This window comes from Eufriesea mexicana, unplaced genomic scaffold (genome assembly GCF_001483705.2).
Source record: "Eufriesea mexicana isolate 0111107269 unplaced genomic scaffold, ASM148370v2 scaffold7569, whole genome shotgun sequence".
Taxonomy (NCBI): Eukaryota; Metazoa; Arthropoda; class Insecta; order Hymenoptera; family Apidae; genus Eufriesea; species Eufriesea mexicana.
The window spans coordinates 597,464-612,478 of NW_016915373.1; the positions used below are offsets into that span (position 1 = coordinate 597,464).

Consider the following 15,015-nt stretch of genomic DNA (forward strand, 5'->3'; position numbering starts at 1 on the left):
AAAAAAAAAAAAAAAAAAGAAACATGATTTAACCTGGATGGTATCAACTTACGAAGAACTGTCTACATTTTGTGCATAGATATATGATCAGGGATTCCACCTTTGGTTCTTGTTCTGATAGGAACATAGAAACAGGTTTTTTTTTTTTAATGAAGACGCTCCCTTCGATGGAATAAACCTTTAATACGATAAAAAAAATTCACATGAAATTCGCTTAACAATATCTGAGCTCGCTGCATTCAACTTAACTCGAATAAGCCATTATTATGTTAATCTTTCTTCCGTTAATATTAGCGACGTGTTTGCGTTGTGCGATACAGGTAGAACCGCGCGTCGATTCATCGGAAGTAAATCGTACAAATATACAAACTCCTCGTATATGTACATTTAACGAGTGTAAACTCTCGTTTGAGCGCTTTGACTAAAACTGTGTTAAAGATTTAATGTATCTAACGCTTAGAAAGTCCGTTAAACGATCATCAAACCTTCGATATGTCTGAAGGAGTATGGTTCTAACGGAAGCTCAACGTTTTGCAAAGTTCTACGAGAAAGAAAAAAAAAAAAAAAAAAAAAAAGTACGCGTACAACGTTCCTTTCGGATTTTCATTCTCTCATGACATGGACGCGCCACGGCTGTATGGATGGAACCTGAGTTGGATATTTGCTGATTTACTCTCGTCGTTGTATCTCTGTCATTAACTTTTACGTCGCTCTGTCTACGATGAAGTCCAATCGCGAAGCCTCACGAAGTTTCCCGAACATCGGCGATCAACTCGAACTTCGACGTCACTCGCCATTTAGGTTGATCCTGTTGGACGCTTCGTTGTCGGTACAATACGTTTTTAACGCGATGGAAGTATATTGAAGTTATGTATGGTTTTGGTGTCAAGAATTGTTATCGAAAATTCTTGTATTGGTATAAATTCGGATTATGCGCTGTAATCGGAACATATAATTAAATTTAAGATAGTCGAGGTAGGTGGTTTCAGGGAACATCTTAATTCTATCGAAGTAGAATAATTTGATATGGCGGACCTGAAAATTAAGAACTCGGTTTACGTGAAATTTTCACTTGCAGACTGCCGAAGTTTAAACGCAGTTTAAGCTTGCTTTACCTCCCGGCTTGCAATTGCAGCTTTGAATCTGGAATTCTAAGAGTCTTTATGTTTAAGTAAAATATCCTAAAAGTGAAATCAACACGAACACTTTCAAACTCCTAAACACTGTATCCCATTATTGGAAAATTCGGTTCCACCATTTTGCAACGTATATTTTGAACTGATCACGACTGAACATAAAAATGGAATGTTGTGTCTTATTTGACTATTTTTAATTTCTCTTATAAACTCTATGAGCATCATTTTATATTCAAATGTATGATTTGTTAATGTTGATTATTTTATTGTGAGAGAAAAATAATTTACGTTTAGTGAAACAATTAGTAATACATTAGTGTACAAAACATTTTCATTTGGGCTTACAAACAAAAGATGTGTAATTAATATTTCTCTTTCTAGTTCTTTATATTTTTAAAATGGTAACTTTCATGTTGCAATTCACTATTTCTATACTTGTTAATGTTAATAATTCAAATTATATTTTATTTTGTTGAATTGTTACGTAATGTTTGTTGATGTGTAGGAATTGATTTAAAAGCCGTGTTTTTATTCATGGATTTTTACGTCTATTAAAGGAATAATCGGAGAGTCAGTGCACGTGGAATTCACCGAAACAATGCTTCCGGAATTTATCTGTGGAATTTGCCGTATTCTTCGTGTGGAACATCGGTAGTTTATAACGTTTCGTAAACAACGACTGGCTGGCGAAGGAGAATTCATAATAAAAAGTAAAAATATTCTCGCGATTTCGTCAGTAGCCAACGTAATTATTACACGAAAGGAAAACAGTGTTTAAATTTTTTGTCTTTGGGAACTTTCTAGTTCTAGTTCTAGTCCTAGTTCTTCGAACAGGCTTTAAACATAGAGTCAATAAAACGATATCCTTCGTTTTTTCTCTTACGTTAAATTGACTGAAAAATGATTCATTTCTTGTGATAATTAAACTTACATGAGTCGATTTTGATTCATATAGAGTTATCATATTCAGAGAATACTTCGATTGAAGAATAGGAGAAGTAGGCTATTCGATATTTTAGCTATTATTAGTATCGTAGATTATTTTCTACTATATTTGTACTTTCATAAAAATAGGAGAAATGTAATTTTATATATTCAATTTATCATCTGTATATACAACGCATATTCTATCTACTTATTTTTGCTTATCATCATTCATTAATTATGTCTTCCAAAAAAAAGTAATTACCACTTTTATTTAAAGAAAAGGCTGATTAAAATTCAAACAAGATAATCAATATTCTTCTTAAACCAATTAAAAAATGGGAATATCACAGCGTTAATATTTCCAAACTGGAAATGTATAAAACAAAATGCTACTAAAATGGTATCCTTAAATCTATAAGAAATAAAAAAAAAGCAATATTTTTTACTAGTTTTCATGTGCAATTAAGATCATAACAGGTTTTAAGATAGTCGCCTTGAACAGGTTCACACATACGTATATATGTCGCTTACACGCTGGCAAATAACGAGAACAATCAAGACTGATATTTCTGGATCTTTTATTCATTAAACAGAAACTCGTCGTTGGCCGATTATTATTCATGCTTGTAATCGATCTGTGGAGAAAGTTCTCCGGGACTCCAACGTTTGCATCGGCCGCGTTATATCAATAACGAGCTACGAAACGAGGTACAGTGTGTATTCACAGTAGAGCTGCTAACCTGTTAATCCAAAAGGACGAATTAACTTATCACTTGGGTCACGGATATTTTGAACGTGATAATTCATTTCTTTACATAACCTATGCTTTCCAATATATCGCTATATTTCTGTTAGAGGCATATTATACCTACATTTTCTAGAATTCAAACCTATTTTAAATTTTGTTCGATGGAGTCATTTTTCACTAGAAAATTACACAGTTAATGCACTGTCATCTAGAATCGTATATAGTAGTCTATATTTTTCAATATAGGCTAAGTCAAGCAAGATTCATACGGCCTTAACTAAGCCTCCGAGTCATTATCCTTCCAGATTTCTATTATTTCCCTTCTCCTGATACTTGAATATATAAAATTCGATATTTCATCGATCTTATATCGTTATGCTATGTAGGCTAATTATATCAACGATTTCGTTAAATTATTTCAATATACTATATGATGGTATATTGAGCCTGCGCTAAACATTTCTTCATATAGTCCTGGTTAAAGTTTCAGTTCTTTATTTACGCATACTCGTGTCAATTCACTCGTCCCTATATCCCAAACATGCTTTGACATTTAACCGAATTTATGACCTAGTCGTCACACCATATTTCAACTGTGGAAACGAATTAAAAATCGATAAATTTTATCGATAAGACGTATAGAGACAGGTCTTGTACGAGACTGTTCGTTACTATATACTTACTATATGAACTATTCACAGGTCAGAGCGACTAATTCTACTTTTTGAATTTTTAAATTTTACCGCCAAAACGCTTGAGGCATACTTCATTCTGTATATTTAAAATAAATTTATATTTCGTCAGTTTGGCAAGTGAACGATGCAGCTACTGTATAGGTTCTGTAGACAATGAAAATCTATTCGGCAGTGAACGTGTTAAAAGCATCGAGTAGCAGCAGCGATTTGATGCAGTGACACCCAGAATCGATGGAGCATTCTACGTTCTCCTATAGGAACCGATCGAAAGCATGTGTTCACATCGGCTAAGGTTTCGGGCGCTTATCCCCTCGGGGTTTTCGTAAATTCTTTTGTCTGGATCCTCGAACGTGTAAACATCGACGGCTGATCAGTTTTACGAACTTGCTGTACCGTTGGAGGTTACTATACCTGGAACAATCTTACGATCGAGGTCGTGCGCAATTACGACTTCGTGTCAGTGTTAGAAACAACTCTCAGTTTCCGGAATGAATTACTCGAAACTGGGACGCCGTATACGCGACTTCTAGACACGTAAGGCCTAAAAATAAGAGGTATAATAAAAATTACGATATAATGTACAGTTAACAGAGCTTAAATACTCAGGTCGTAAATTAAAGAATTAAATTGCAGTACCGGCTGATATAGCTACTGTCCAGGGCCGTGTGCGCCTTACTGGGGTACCCTAACCTTATGCTGTAAAACTCATTCTTTAAATTTCTGTATACGTATCTGTGAAAATAGTAAATTGATCGTTACTAGAATCCGTTTTCCAAACCTGTTGTAAAAAAATTTTTTAAAATGTGTTTACAAAAGAAGAATTGGCATCGCACGAAGGTCCCCCTTTACGACATCGTTATTTCTGTTCGACCAGGTATATATTTAAATAATAATTCTTTCCTAATCAAAATTTCATTTGCTAGCGAGGACAAAAAAATATTATAATGAATTTTACGTTTTTTAATCTGCGAGCTAGAAATGAATATAATTGCTATATATCGACTGTTCGGTGCCAGTATTGTAAAGTAACAATGAAAAACACTGCGATAAGTAGGTGGGAGATAAAAAGTATGCTTAGTAAGTGACGTGACGTTATAGGAGGTTAACCCTTTCGCTGCAGTACTCAGAGGATTGAAAGTGTTCTTGGTATATATATATATATAGTAATCGCGTCATTCTTTTTTAACCCCCTTTTCTTATCTGTGTTCTAGTCAATCCTCCATTTTTACAACATTGTACCTGCTCGATCTAGCTGTCCTTGCTCTCATAAGTTGAAGTTAAACTTGAAATAAAGACATCAATTTGCTAAGATCATAGCTTGCATTTTACGCGATAGTAATACGCTTTACGACTATAATTCGATATTATAAAACGAGAAGTTTCTATGGACGATGTGTATGTGTGTGTGTATATATATACAGACGTTAGGAGGTTTAGCCAGCCTTTAAGTCACGTAGAGTTCGAGATTTATCGCTGTGTTTGAAGGAAGATGGCAGGAAGTATGGTGAAAGATTATTTTCGGATTATGAATTATGGGTTGCCAATTGGGTTATTCTGTCGACAGTGAATGCGTGTGAGTTTATTGTATTTTCGAAAATCGAGCGGACAGGAAGCAGGAGCATCTGGGAAATATTGTATAATAATCTCTGATACGTCGAGGTTGCAAAGTGGGTCAGATGTGAAAATCTACATGTTGGAGAGTCTGGACCAAGGAATCAGCAGAAACCTAAGAAGATAAAGATACAAGACTTCGATCAGAATCTCACGAAGTATACGTTAATTTTGGTTCAGTGCCTATGGGAAAACATCTTGTTTGCGTCTCTAATACTCGTTGCATCAGCGGGTACTGCTGCTACACGAAGTTTTAACCCTCCATGATTTGAACTTCGTTTATATGGGAGAAGATCGGTTATAGGTGATTCTAGAAATGAGACTCGATGGAAATAAAAAGAATATAAATATAAAATACATTAGTTCAGTAACAAAGTGAGATACAAAATATATATATCTAAATTACATGGCGATATATAAAAGAGAATATTCTGAACTTTATTTTAATTAATAATTTATTCACCGATAGAATCGTTTTGACTATAATTAATTATACGGGTTATTTAGAAATAGATCTAATTAATTCATCTTCATTAATCTTTAATTCTACGCCGAAAAGAAACTTCTTATTGAGAGATGACCCAGTTAGCAAATTAATAGGAGAGGATGGAACTTATTGGCGTAACAATAATATGTCTGCTTAGGCGATGAAGAGTTCGTAAGATGACAGTGGATGATGAATTAAGAGAATGGCTATCTTAGCGTTATCCTCGACTTTGATATCACAAATTTGAAATTTCTGCTACAAAAAGTCTCTAAGAGCAGAATACTAGAGAATTATGAATAATTATTCGAAAGGTTTAATTATTGATTAATTTTTCTCTGAGTAAATGGCGATATGTATCAGAAAGCACTGATTTAGATGCCAATTGTTTCACTGAGAAGTAAAAATTGGAGAATCCTTAGAATTTATTTATTAATTTATTTATTTAAAAATACGGATTTATTTAGCCAGATTCGTCAAATCAGACACAAGGCTGAGTTCTTAAAACGCAGATCCTTGAAATTCTTCGATGGCTAAACAATGGAGTGGAATAGTTACGATCGATGAAACCTTCGAGGCTTGTGTGCTGCTCGAAAGCTTACGAGATTGATGTTCCTGTTTCCTTGTATCTCAAGCTAATCGCGTTTCGCATGTCTGTTATGCTTCCTCGCATTCTTGGAAATGAAATTCACCATTTCTACGTGCTTCACTGAACGAGAAACGGGTGCTGCTAGCTGCTGGAGTTTGCAGATTAATGCTCTGTACATCGAATTACGAAATTTCTTAGACGTTAAACGTACCTATATCAATCTTTGCATAAGTTTTTATATTAATCAATCTTAAATTCCGGAAAACTGACGAAAACACGAAAAGAAAAAAGAGCTGGCAATAATTGAAAATCAACCTTAACGTAAGAATATTCTGTTACATTTAAAGATTAATGTCAAAGGTATTGTACATACAGTTGAAGATAAGTTTATTAACTGACTTATGTATGGAAAGAAATAAAGAATAAAATGCAAAAAAAATTGCGATATCTCGATTTTATTCTCTGATCACCTACCCTGATTTATCCATCGATCAATAATATCGAGAGAAAAAGAATTTTACTTTCCATCTTTGTCCCAGGATTCTTTCCATCCACGTTTAATTCGAATCCTGCTGCTCGGTTGCAGATCCTTCGAAAAACAGTCAAAAATGAGCGTCATAATCAGACTACAGAATTTGGCATGGTCCGCCAACGCGCTGGACATACGCCAATTTTTCAGAGGCTTGAGCATACCGGAAGGAGGGGTGCACATTGTAGGCGGTGAGCTGGGAGATGCGTTTATAGCCTTCAGGTAATGAAATGCCTATTAATAGATACCCAGACGAAAAGATACTGCAAATATGCTAACGTTAAGTTTTCTCAATGATGTATTCATAATTTATCGCATTTACTGCAAGAAGGGATTGGAAGTGGTCGGACTCTTGCTCTTTCTTTGCATTTTCTTTCGTTTCCTTTTTCCAAAAATTTGATCAATTGTTAGGAATACGCTCCTTTTATACGAGTTATATTCAATGCATCTTACAGCACGGATGAGGATGCCCGACAGGCGATGATGCACGATGGCGGCAAGATCAAAGAGATGAAGATCAAGCTGTTGCTAAGCTCGCGGACAGAGATGCAGAAAGTGATCGAAGCGGCCCGACAGCAGACTTTGAGTCTACAATCGTTCATGCAAACGGCACCAGTTGCCGTTCCTCCGGTTGTTCAGAAGCCAGGATCTCCTGGCGATCGAAGAGAGAAAGAGAAGGATAACGATAGCGAATCGAGCAAGGATCGCAAGGACAGGCGCGACAGGTCGCGATCCAGGGACAGGTCTCGATCTCGTGATCGCGACAGAGATAGAGACAGGCGGGACAGGGATAGGGGGCGAGATCGGAGACGTCGAGACAGAAGTAGATCGCGTGATAGAGAAAGGGACAGGAGAGACAGACGTCGCCGCCGCGATCGATCTAGATCTCGAGATCGCACACGATCCAGAGATAGGGATACAAAGCGTAATTCCACGGGGGAACGTCGAAAGGACTCCAACGATGACGATAATAATGACGTAGTTTGTGTGGGTCAGTTTCATAAGGACAAACCTGTAACTGGCGCTAAAAAGCCGCTAGAAAATGGGATTTGGGAAGTCCCGCCACAAACACAGATGCAAGCTGCGATGTTGGCACCTGGTATTCTGGGTGCAGGCGTGGCTGCATTGGCACAAGATGGCGAGCAGCGTTCCATGACATTCGGCAATTCGGTAATCGGACAGCAATCGATGCTCCAACCGGGACAATTTCCTATAAATGGAATAAATGGGGTTGGAGGTCTGATGCAATCACATATGCAAACACTTGGTCACACGGTGGGCATGAGTCCGTTATCTCAGAACGTGGGCGGTTCGAGTCTGCCTACTTTGAGCACAGGGGTCAGCCCGTTAAATCGGCCCAAAGAGCCTTGGAATCAGGGTGAACCGGGTAGATTGGATCAAGTTAGATTTCCTGGTAGAGCAGGCCAATTTGGAGCGGATATGTACAGTTCAAATGGTTCTATGAACTATAGACCTGGAATAAGACCGAATAATCCTTTTTTGAGTAAAGTACAAGAATTGGAAGGTCGTCGCAATCCACATGCTTTTCAGGCAAATAGTTCCCAGTTCAACTTTGACAATGACAGGCAAGGGAATCGTAGCGCCACAAACAATTCCAGATTTTCGAATGAGAATAAAAATAGTGGCGGTGGTGGACACTGTGTAGAGGTTCGTAACATGCCATTAAGCGCTACGTACAATGACGTGCGTCATGCGTTTCAGGGTATTTATATCAGAAAAGATGGACTGAAATTGATCAACGATAATCATGGCAATCGCGTTGGTATTGCTTACGTCAAATTCAGTAAGGCTGAGGGTAAGGAACTCGCTTTGAGCACGACTAGATTTGTCAGAGGATCAGAGGTGGAAGTTTTGCACCTCGACGAAAGTATTTTCGACAAAGCGGTTGATTCTTACTCTCCTGAGAAAGAAAGAGACCGTGGAGAAGATGGAATCGAGGATATCAGATCCTCTACTTGTATTTTGTTGACTGATTTGCCGTCCTTCACCAAAGAAATGGATATCGCTAAACTGTTTCATGATTGGAAAATTAACGATCTATTCATCACCAGTACCAAAGAGTCCGGAAGTGTTCAATGTATGGCCTATGTGCAATTTGCCAGAATAGAAGATGCAAAGGCGTCTGTGAATACGTCCTTGAAAATCGGCAATAAACCAGTGACCGCGACGGCGATCACTGAGGAGAAGTTTGCTCAAGCGAAACGTGATCACGAGCAGAACAGCATGAATCAAACTGCCAGTTCAGATTGCGTTATCATGCGGGGCCTCCCGTTCCAGACAATCGACCGTGACATTCTGGATTTCTTCTCTGATATTGGAATCGTTCCTCATCGAATACACATGTTGCTCAATCAAAATGGGAAACCCGCTGGCGAGTGTTTCTGTGAGTTCGATACAGCGGACGAAGCCCTCAGAGCCACTGCGAAGAATGGTTTACCTTTTGGAAAGAACGTGCCAACCATAGAACTGGTTCCACGCGCCAAGATGTTGGAAACATTAGGAATGGTAGATCCTCAAATCATGGAGACACAACAGCAACATTTTCCACCACTCCAGGAACAGCGGCCACGATTCTCTGGGCCCATGAATCATTTACCCCGCTTTGGAAATTCTGGATTTGGACCTAGGTGTCCTCCTGGTTTAATGGGTATACCTAGACACATGTTAGGTCGACATCCAGGTTCAATGGATTACGTAGAAGGATTTGGTAAACCTGGTTGTGTATTGTCTTTAGAGAACGTTCCTTTTAAGGCAGATATTAATGAGATCATCGAGTTCTTTGGTGATTTTGATGTAAAGAGAGAAAATGTAATACGTCGGTATAACGAAAGAGGTATGCCTACGGGTGACGCTAGGGTGGCATTTGCATCGCCAAGTGAAGCACAAAGAGCCTTAAGAGAATTAAAGCATTGCAAGATGAGAGACCGCACGATATACATGAAGCTCGCGTGAACATTCTCGCTGAGTGTTGCTAGGTCAAGTGCACAATCTACGAAGAAATTCCGACAGGAATTCCAGAAGGAGTTGATTATAAGTCGGTCTTTAGAAGAGTGAAAAAGATAACAGTATCTAAGATAATCAATAAATGGGACCGATTGTACTCGACATTTATTTGATTTATATGGGATCAATATAGATGCATCAAGAACGATCCAATCAAAAGCGGAGGAAGGAATGCACGTGGTTCGAGAAAAAATTGATTTTTCGTGGATGTAATATATTCGTTTACAAAGAGTTTACGATATTTTTTATTCATCTGCAGTCTTCATTCTCCTATTCTTAAGTTTTGTATATAGAAGTCTATATTGTGTTAAGGACACGAATTTGGATCGTTCTCATTTCTTCGGTGACCTGACAGTCATTCTTTGCGTCATTGCTTGCTAGTGATTAGTTAAAATAATTACTCGCAGTGATTTGAGATTTAAGAAATTTCAGCAATAAGCAATAGTAGAGGGAATTTTTGTTCTCTTAGAATTATTTCCAAGAATTATCTTTGAGATAAAGCGGACATAAAAATATTCTTTCCTTGTTATCACGATTTAGTTTGTAACGTATCGACTGTTTTGTTTCTTTTTTACTGTATTAAAGTCAGGGTGAGGTCATCTTATATTTCACTAAACGTGAGCAACGTTGTTCTATTCCCATATCCATTAAGAATTAAGACTTGTAAATATATTGTAAGTCATCGTCGATTTTGAAATTGCGAGTTATGTTCTAACATTTTCCTTGGCACGTAGTGTTAATGCTTAGCCTACATGCTTTTATTCACTTTATCATTATGGATTATTCTAAACAAAGCGCAATAAAGAGTACAATAAAAGACTTCTTCGATATGCTATGGAGCAATTTTTATCTTCTAAATTGACCGAAAATAAAACAATTAAATGATAATAATGCTCACGATTTTCATGACGGATATATCATTCTTAAAAAAAAGAAAGATATTCGTGTATGTATAGAGAAAACACAAAATGTTTGTCATTATTACGAATTTCGCAATGATACGTAAATGTATGTATTACACAAAAATAGAAAAAAGTACAAAATTCGATTATCAAGAATTTGCTTTATATAAGGTATAAAATTATCTCCAAATGAAAAAATTCATAAAGAACACTTAGTATTTTCTACAACCACTTGTATATGTATGTTAACATGTACTGCATTACATCAAACTGTATATAGATTATACATAGACATCAATACATCACAAATAAATCAATCAGAATTTAACATAGATGTAAAATGATATTTATACGGCGAATTTATTGACAAGATATAGGTGTACTTAAATTGTTCAGTTTGCCGTATGTCTCTGTTCAACATAAGCACTTTAAGACTTCAATAAATTTATATTTACAGTGACAACGTAATCTTATGGTTTTATTTTACTCTATTTTACCTTCAATTTATTTATTAAAAGAAGTATGCATTCCTTAACAGTAAAATAATAAATATGAAAAAATCCACTTGTGAAATTTTAAGAAGCACCAACAGAGTCGTGAAACTCGGCTGCAGTTGTTTCGAAGATGTAGCACGTTAACACCCGAGACCATCGATCCAATTGCTCTCAGCTTAGAGATCTTTAACTTTAGGATTTGTATCTTCAAGTTTACTAGTTCTTGATCCAGAGCGTTAGGTTTCCCAATTACAGATCTTTTGTTCTATTCAAATTCCAATTGTTAATGTTTACCACTCTGGACAACCACTTATGATTTCGTGTTACTATTCTAGGATAACTTAAATTGTTACAAGTTCATAATTCCCAGTCTTGATTTCTAGATGATTCCTATATTTCTATTTCTTTCAACCTTCACAGACAGGTGCATTAATTTTTCATCGCTTCTTTATTCATCAGCATTTTCGTTTTTTATTTCAATTAGTTATATATTTGATCTAATTAACCAATATAATTTAATTAAACATATTTTACTATATCTTAATTTATATAACATAAAGTACGTATTTGTAAAATTATTGTCATTTATTTACCCAATCAAGTATTCATATCAGAGTTTTTACGGCGTCATTAGTCAAAATTATTCTCATAGATGTCGCATCAAGAAGGGGCAGAGTCAAACTACACTTCTCAAATTATGAATCATCAATTTTTGATCATATAGAATCGATATGAACCCACGTGCTTATCTGTGCTAAATGTGCTGTGGCAAATCAGTGCTGCCTAAATATTGAGTCACCAGTTATTTCTGTAACTATTCTCCTCGCCTAGGCTCGTAATGTGAAGTACGCATGTACGTGTCGCGTGCGATCAGCTTGAGAAGTTTCGCCTGTAACGTATATACATACATAAGACATAAATGATTCGTGTACTCAGGAAACGTGACAATACCACTAACGAATCAAACAATGCTCGATCGTGAGAATAAGCGTATAACAAAAATAGAAGATAGTTGACTCGAAGCTTATTTCCATAATCGATATCTTCCATCTCCTTTTTTCACTCACCTGACTAAAGTAATGTTCCTTTTTAAAAATTAATTCCTCTTGAAGATAGGAGGATTTAGTTTATTTTATTAATTGATTCTGACTTAGATGAATTGCCTGTTGCATTTTACATAGGTATACTTCAGGATTTTTATCACGTGCATGCCATTGGCTCGTCTGCAATAGGTGTGTGCGATCTAAGTAGCTTTACGTAACATCGCGGTCGATTCGATGACAATTACGATTTCATGGTATAGTGTTATATCAGTTATTTTTCGAGGTCACAAAAATGACGTGTGTTATGAGAAAGAATTTCAAACTACTTTTTTTTATTTGTTTGAAAAAACTTATTTATTGTCTCGTTTAAATTCTATTGTTTTCTTTCCCGACGTCTTTATTTAAATAAAACTTTGTTAAGTGTTTTTCACATATTTTGACCCGAGATAATTACAAAAGTGGCGACGCATTTAATGATGTGCCAAGAATTGATTGGATTTATGAATTTATGCAAAATGGTATGCAAGAGACTTCCATTTGGACCTTTGGGATTGAAACAGTTATTGAATTGTTAATGATAGTTTATGGGCTGTATTTCGTGGTAAAGAAGAAATTTTAGTCTTGCCTGACACTGTCGGTATGAATTTATGTTCATTGTTAAGTATGTTTATGTAACATGTTCCAGGATAGTTATCCAGGATAGCCTTACATGAAATATTATTTGCTGGCTTAATCTAGCGTGAAATATTTAGTGTTGCTGCAGTATATGTGATGGTTGATTTTTGACTGACTAGTTCTTTGAATTGTTATTAATTTTTATTTATTTTATTTCATCATTTAAGTTCGGACTAAATTATCGATAAAAATAATTTTTTCCCAAAAAGTCATAAGTTTATAGAGAATTTATAGAAAATTTTATTATTTCTAAAACGTGTGGAAAATGTGTTTTGAATATAACATTTCTAGACTTTTCCGTGTTTCCCATTTTTAGTATTCAACAATGTTGGATTAATATACAAACAATATGTAATGCTATATTAAGCATGCAGGATCCAATCTTCGACAACAGATTAATATTTGAATAAAACAAATCCTTAACCGAAGAATAGGAATGACATATTATGTATGTAAAATTAATTAAGAAATATGAGCTATTTTTTTTTCAAAAATTACTGAAGAATTCTTTTCCTAACCTCAAATCATCCAGCAGTATCAATTAACATACAAGAATGTTCTAGTTCATTACGAATTTCATTATAATTACGTGATCGACAGAGGAAGTAAACCATTAACCTTGTTCGATTTGCTGTGTGTTCAGGAAATCTATATTTAGCATTTCCGAAACACATTTACACAATGAAATCGTATTGTCCGAAACATGAATTACAACGAGTACATTACCGTAGTTCTATTCTTGAATTGACGTATCGTTGTTGCTACGATCACAGTGAACTCTCGTATTGTCAGATATCGACCGAGTATGTATCTCACGAAACGATGCACATTGATTTACAATACAGAGTGAATCTGTGCAGAATACAAACAGCGATTTCGAACGTGATTTTTAGTTATCCACGAACGAATTGATTCATTGCAATTCACTCGTGTCAACTAGATGGCGTTTTTGCTTTGTTTCGTGTTGTGTGATTCTCATTATCGAAGGAGAGAAGGTAAATGTAATTTCGTGACAAAAGTGTTGACCTGCTATATTCAATAACTGGAGTCTTCCTTTGTGGTTACTAGAGAACGTACTAAAATAGAGACTGCAAACAAAGAACGGAAGTCTCACTGCCGTGACGGATGAATTCGTTTCGCCGCCTAAAAACAGATCTTTATATGAGATGGAAACTTTTCAGCTTTTTTAATACGTTTATTTCCATTCGTACGGGAATAAAAAAATATATCGCCTCGCTTGAATGAACATCATTTAAAAAGGGAAGATTTCAATCTTGCGTTTTTATTCGAACATTTTTCTACGTCATTTACTCCCTGAACAGGTTATGTTGTAATGTCATTAATGAATTAATTAAATTTAATTGGTACAGTTACTGTATATTATGACATAAAATTGAATACAAACAATTATAAACTAAGTTGAACATTTTTTGTTACAGAATATTATACAAACTTCCATACAAAAGATTAAAAATTTACGCTATTAAGTATTTCGTAATATAATTGACCTACTTTTGCATTTTTTCCGATCTTCATAAAACAACGTGATGAAACAGAAATATCGGCTGGGATCATATCCAAGAATACCTCCAGACATAATCGTGTTGCTAAAGATTGTTAATACGGAAAACACAATTGCACTCTGTTTACGTAGCGGCGTCGTTAAACATAACTTACGATTGTCTATAAAAATACCAATTGATAAGAGAAATAAAAGCAAGTGAGTTTTAGTCGTATCAACGGAATTTATCAAAATCATCACCGATTACTATATACATATGCAATGTATAGTGATGCCATTGTCATGTTACGTAAAAACGTGTTTGAACCGCATAAACGAGAAATCGATTTGTATTTTACCTTTCACGCCAACTCGCTTTGCCGAGAAAGAATTTATTCAATTTCTCGTTGCAATACGATCGTCATCGTTACGACGTCTCTCAAGATTATGCATGGATTCCACTCCAGCAAACCAGTGACCCGTCTGTCCACGAATGTTCTCTCCTTATCGCACTAGGGATAGTTACATGCATTTGTTAGACGAAGGTCGAGGATAAAAAAGGTATACTGGTCCGAAATTTGCGTATCTTCATGTTTATATGAATAAAGGAAAAAGCATTCTTCTGTCAAATAAATGGAGATCTATTTATTTGATTTA

The 15,015-nt window shown here is 35.7% G+C and overlaps 1 protein-coding gene and 1 long non-coding RNA gene across 3 annotated transcripts in view; one reads left to right on the forward strand and one right to left on the reverse strand.

The window, feature by feature from the left end:
- Positions 1 to 10,248, forward strand: part of LOC108552677 (uncharacterized) — a 14,416-nt gene extending 4,168 nt beyond the window's left edge. For both annotated transcript variants that reach the window (XM_017907328.1, XM_017907329.1), the window contains exons 3-4: positions 6,777 to 6,941; positions 7,175 to 10,248. In XM_017907328.1, the coding sequence (XP_017762817.1) occupies positions 6,799 to 6,941; positions 7,175 to 9,692 (2,661 nt within the window). In that variant the 5' untranslated portion in view covers positions 6,777 to 6,798 and the 3' untranslated portion in view covers positions 9,693 to 10,248. The remainder of the gene's footprint in view (positions 1 to 6,776; positions 6,942 to 7,174) is intronic.
- Positions 10,249 to 11,767: 1,519 nt separating this feature from the next.
- LOC108552664 (uncharacterized) lies at positions 11,768 to 13,693 on the reverse strand. The gene is made up of 3 exons (XR_001890566.1): positions 13,584 to 13,693; positions 12,207 to 12,362; positions 11,768 to 12,028 (listed from the first exon to the last, which is right to left on the reverse strand). It is a non-coding gene; the product is annotated as an uncharacterized LOC108552664 (long non-coding RNA).
- Positions 13,694 to 15,015: the final 1,322 nt, after the last annotated feature.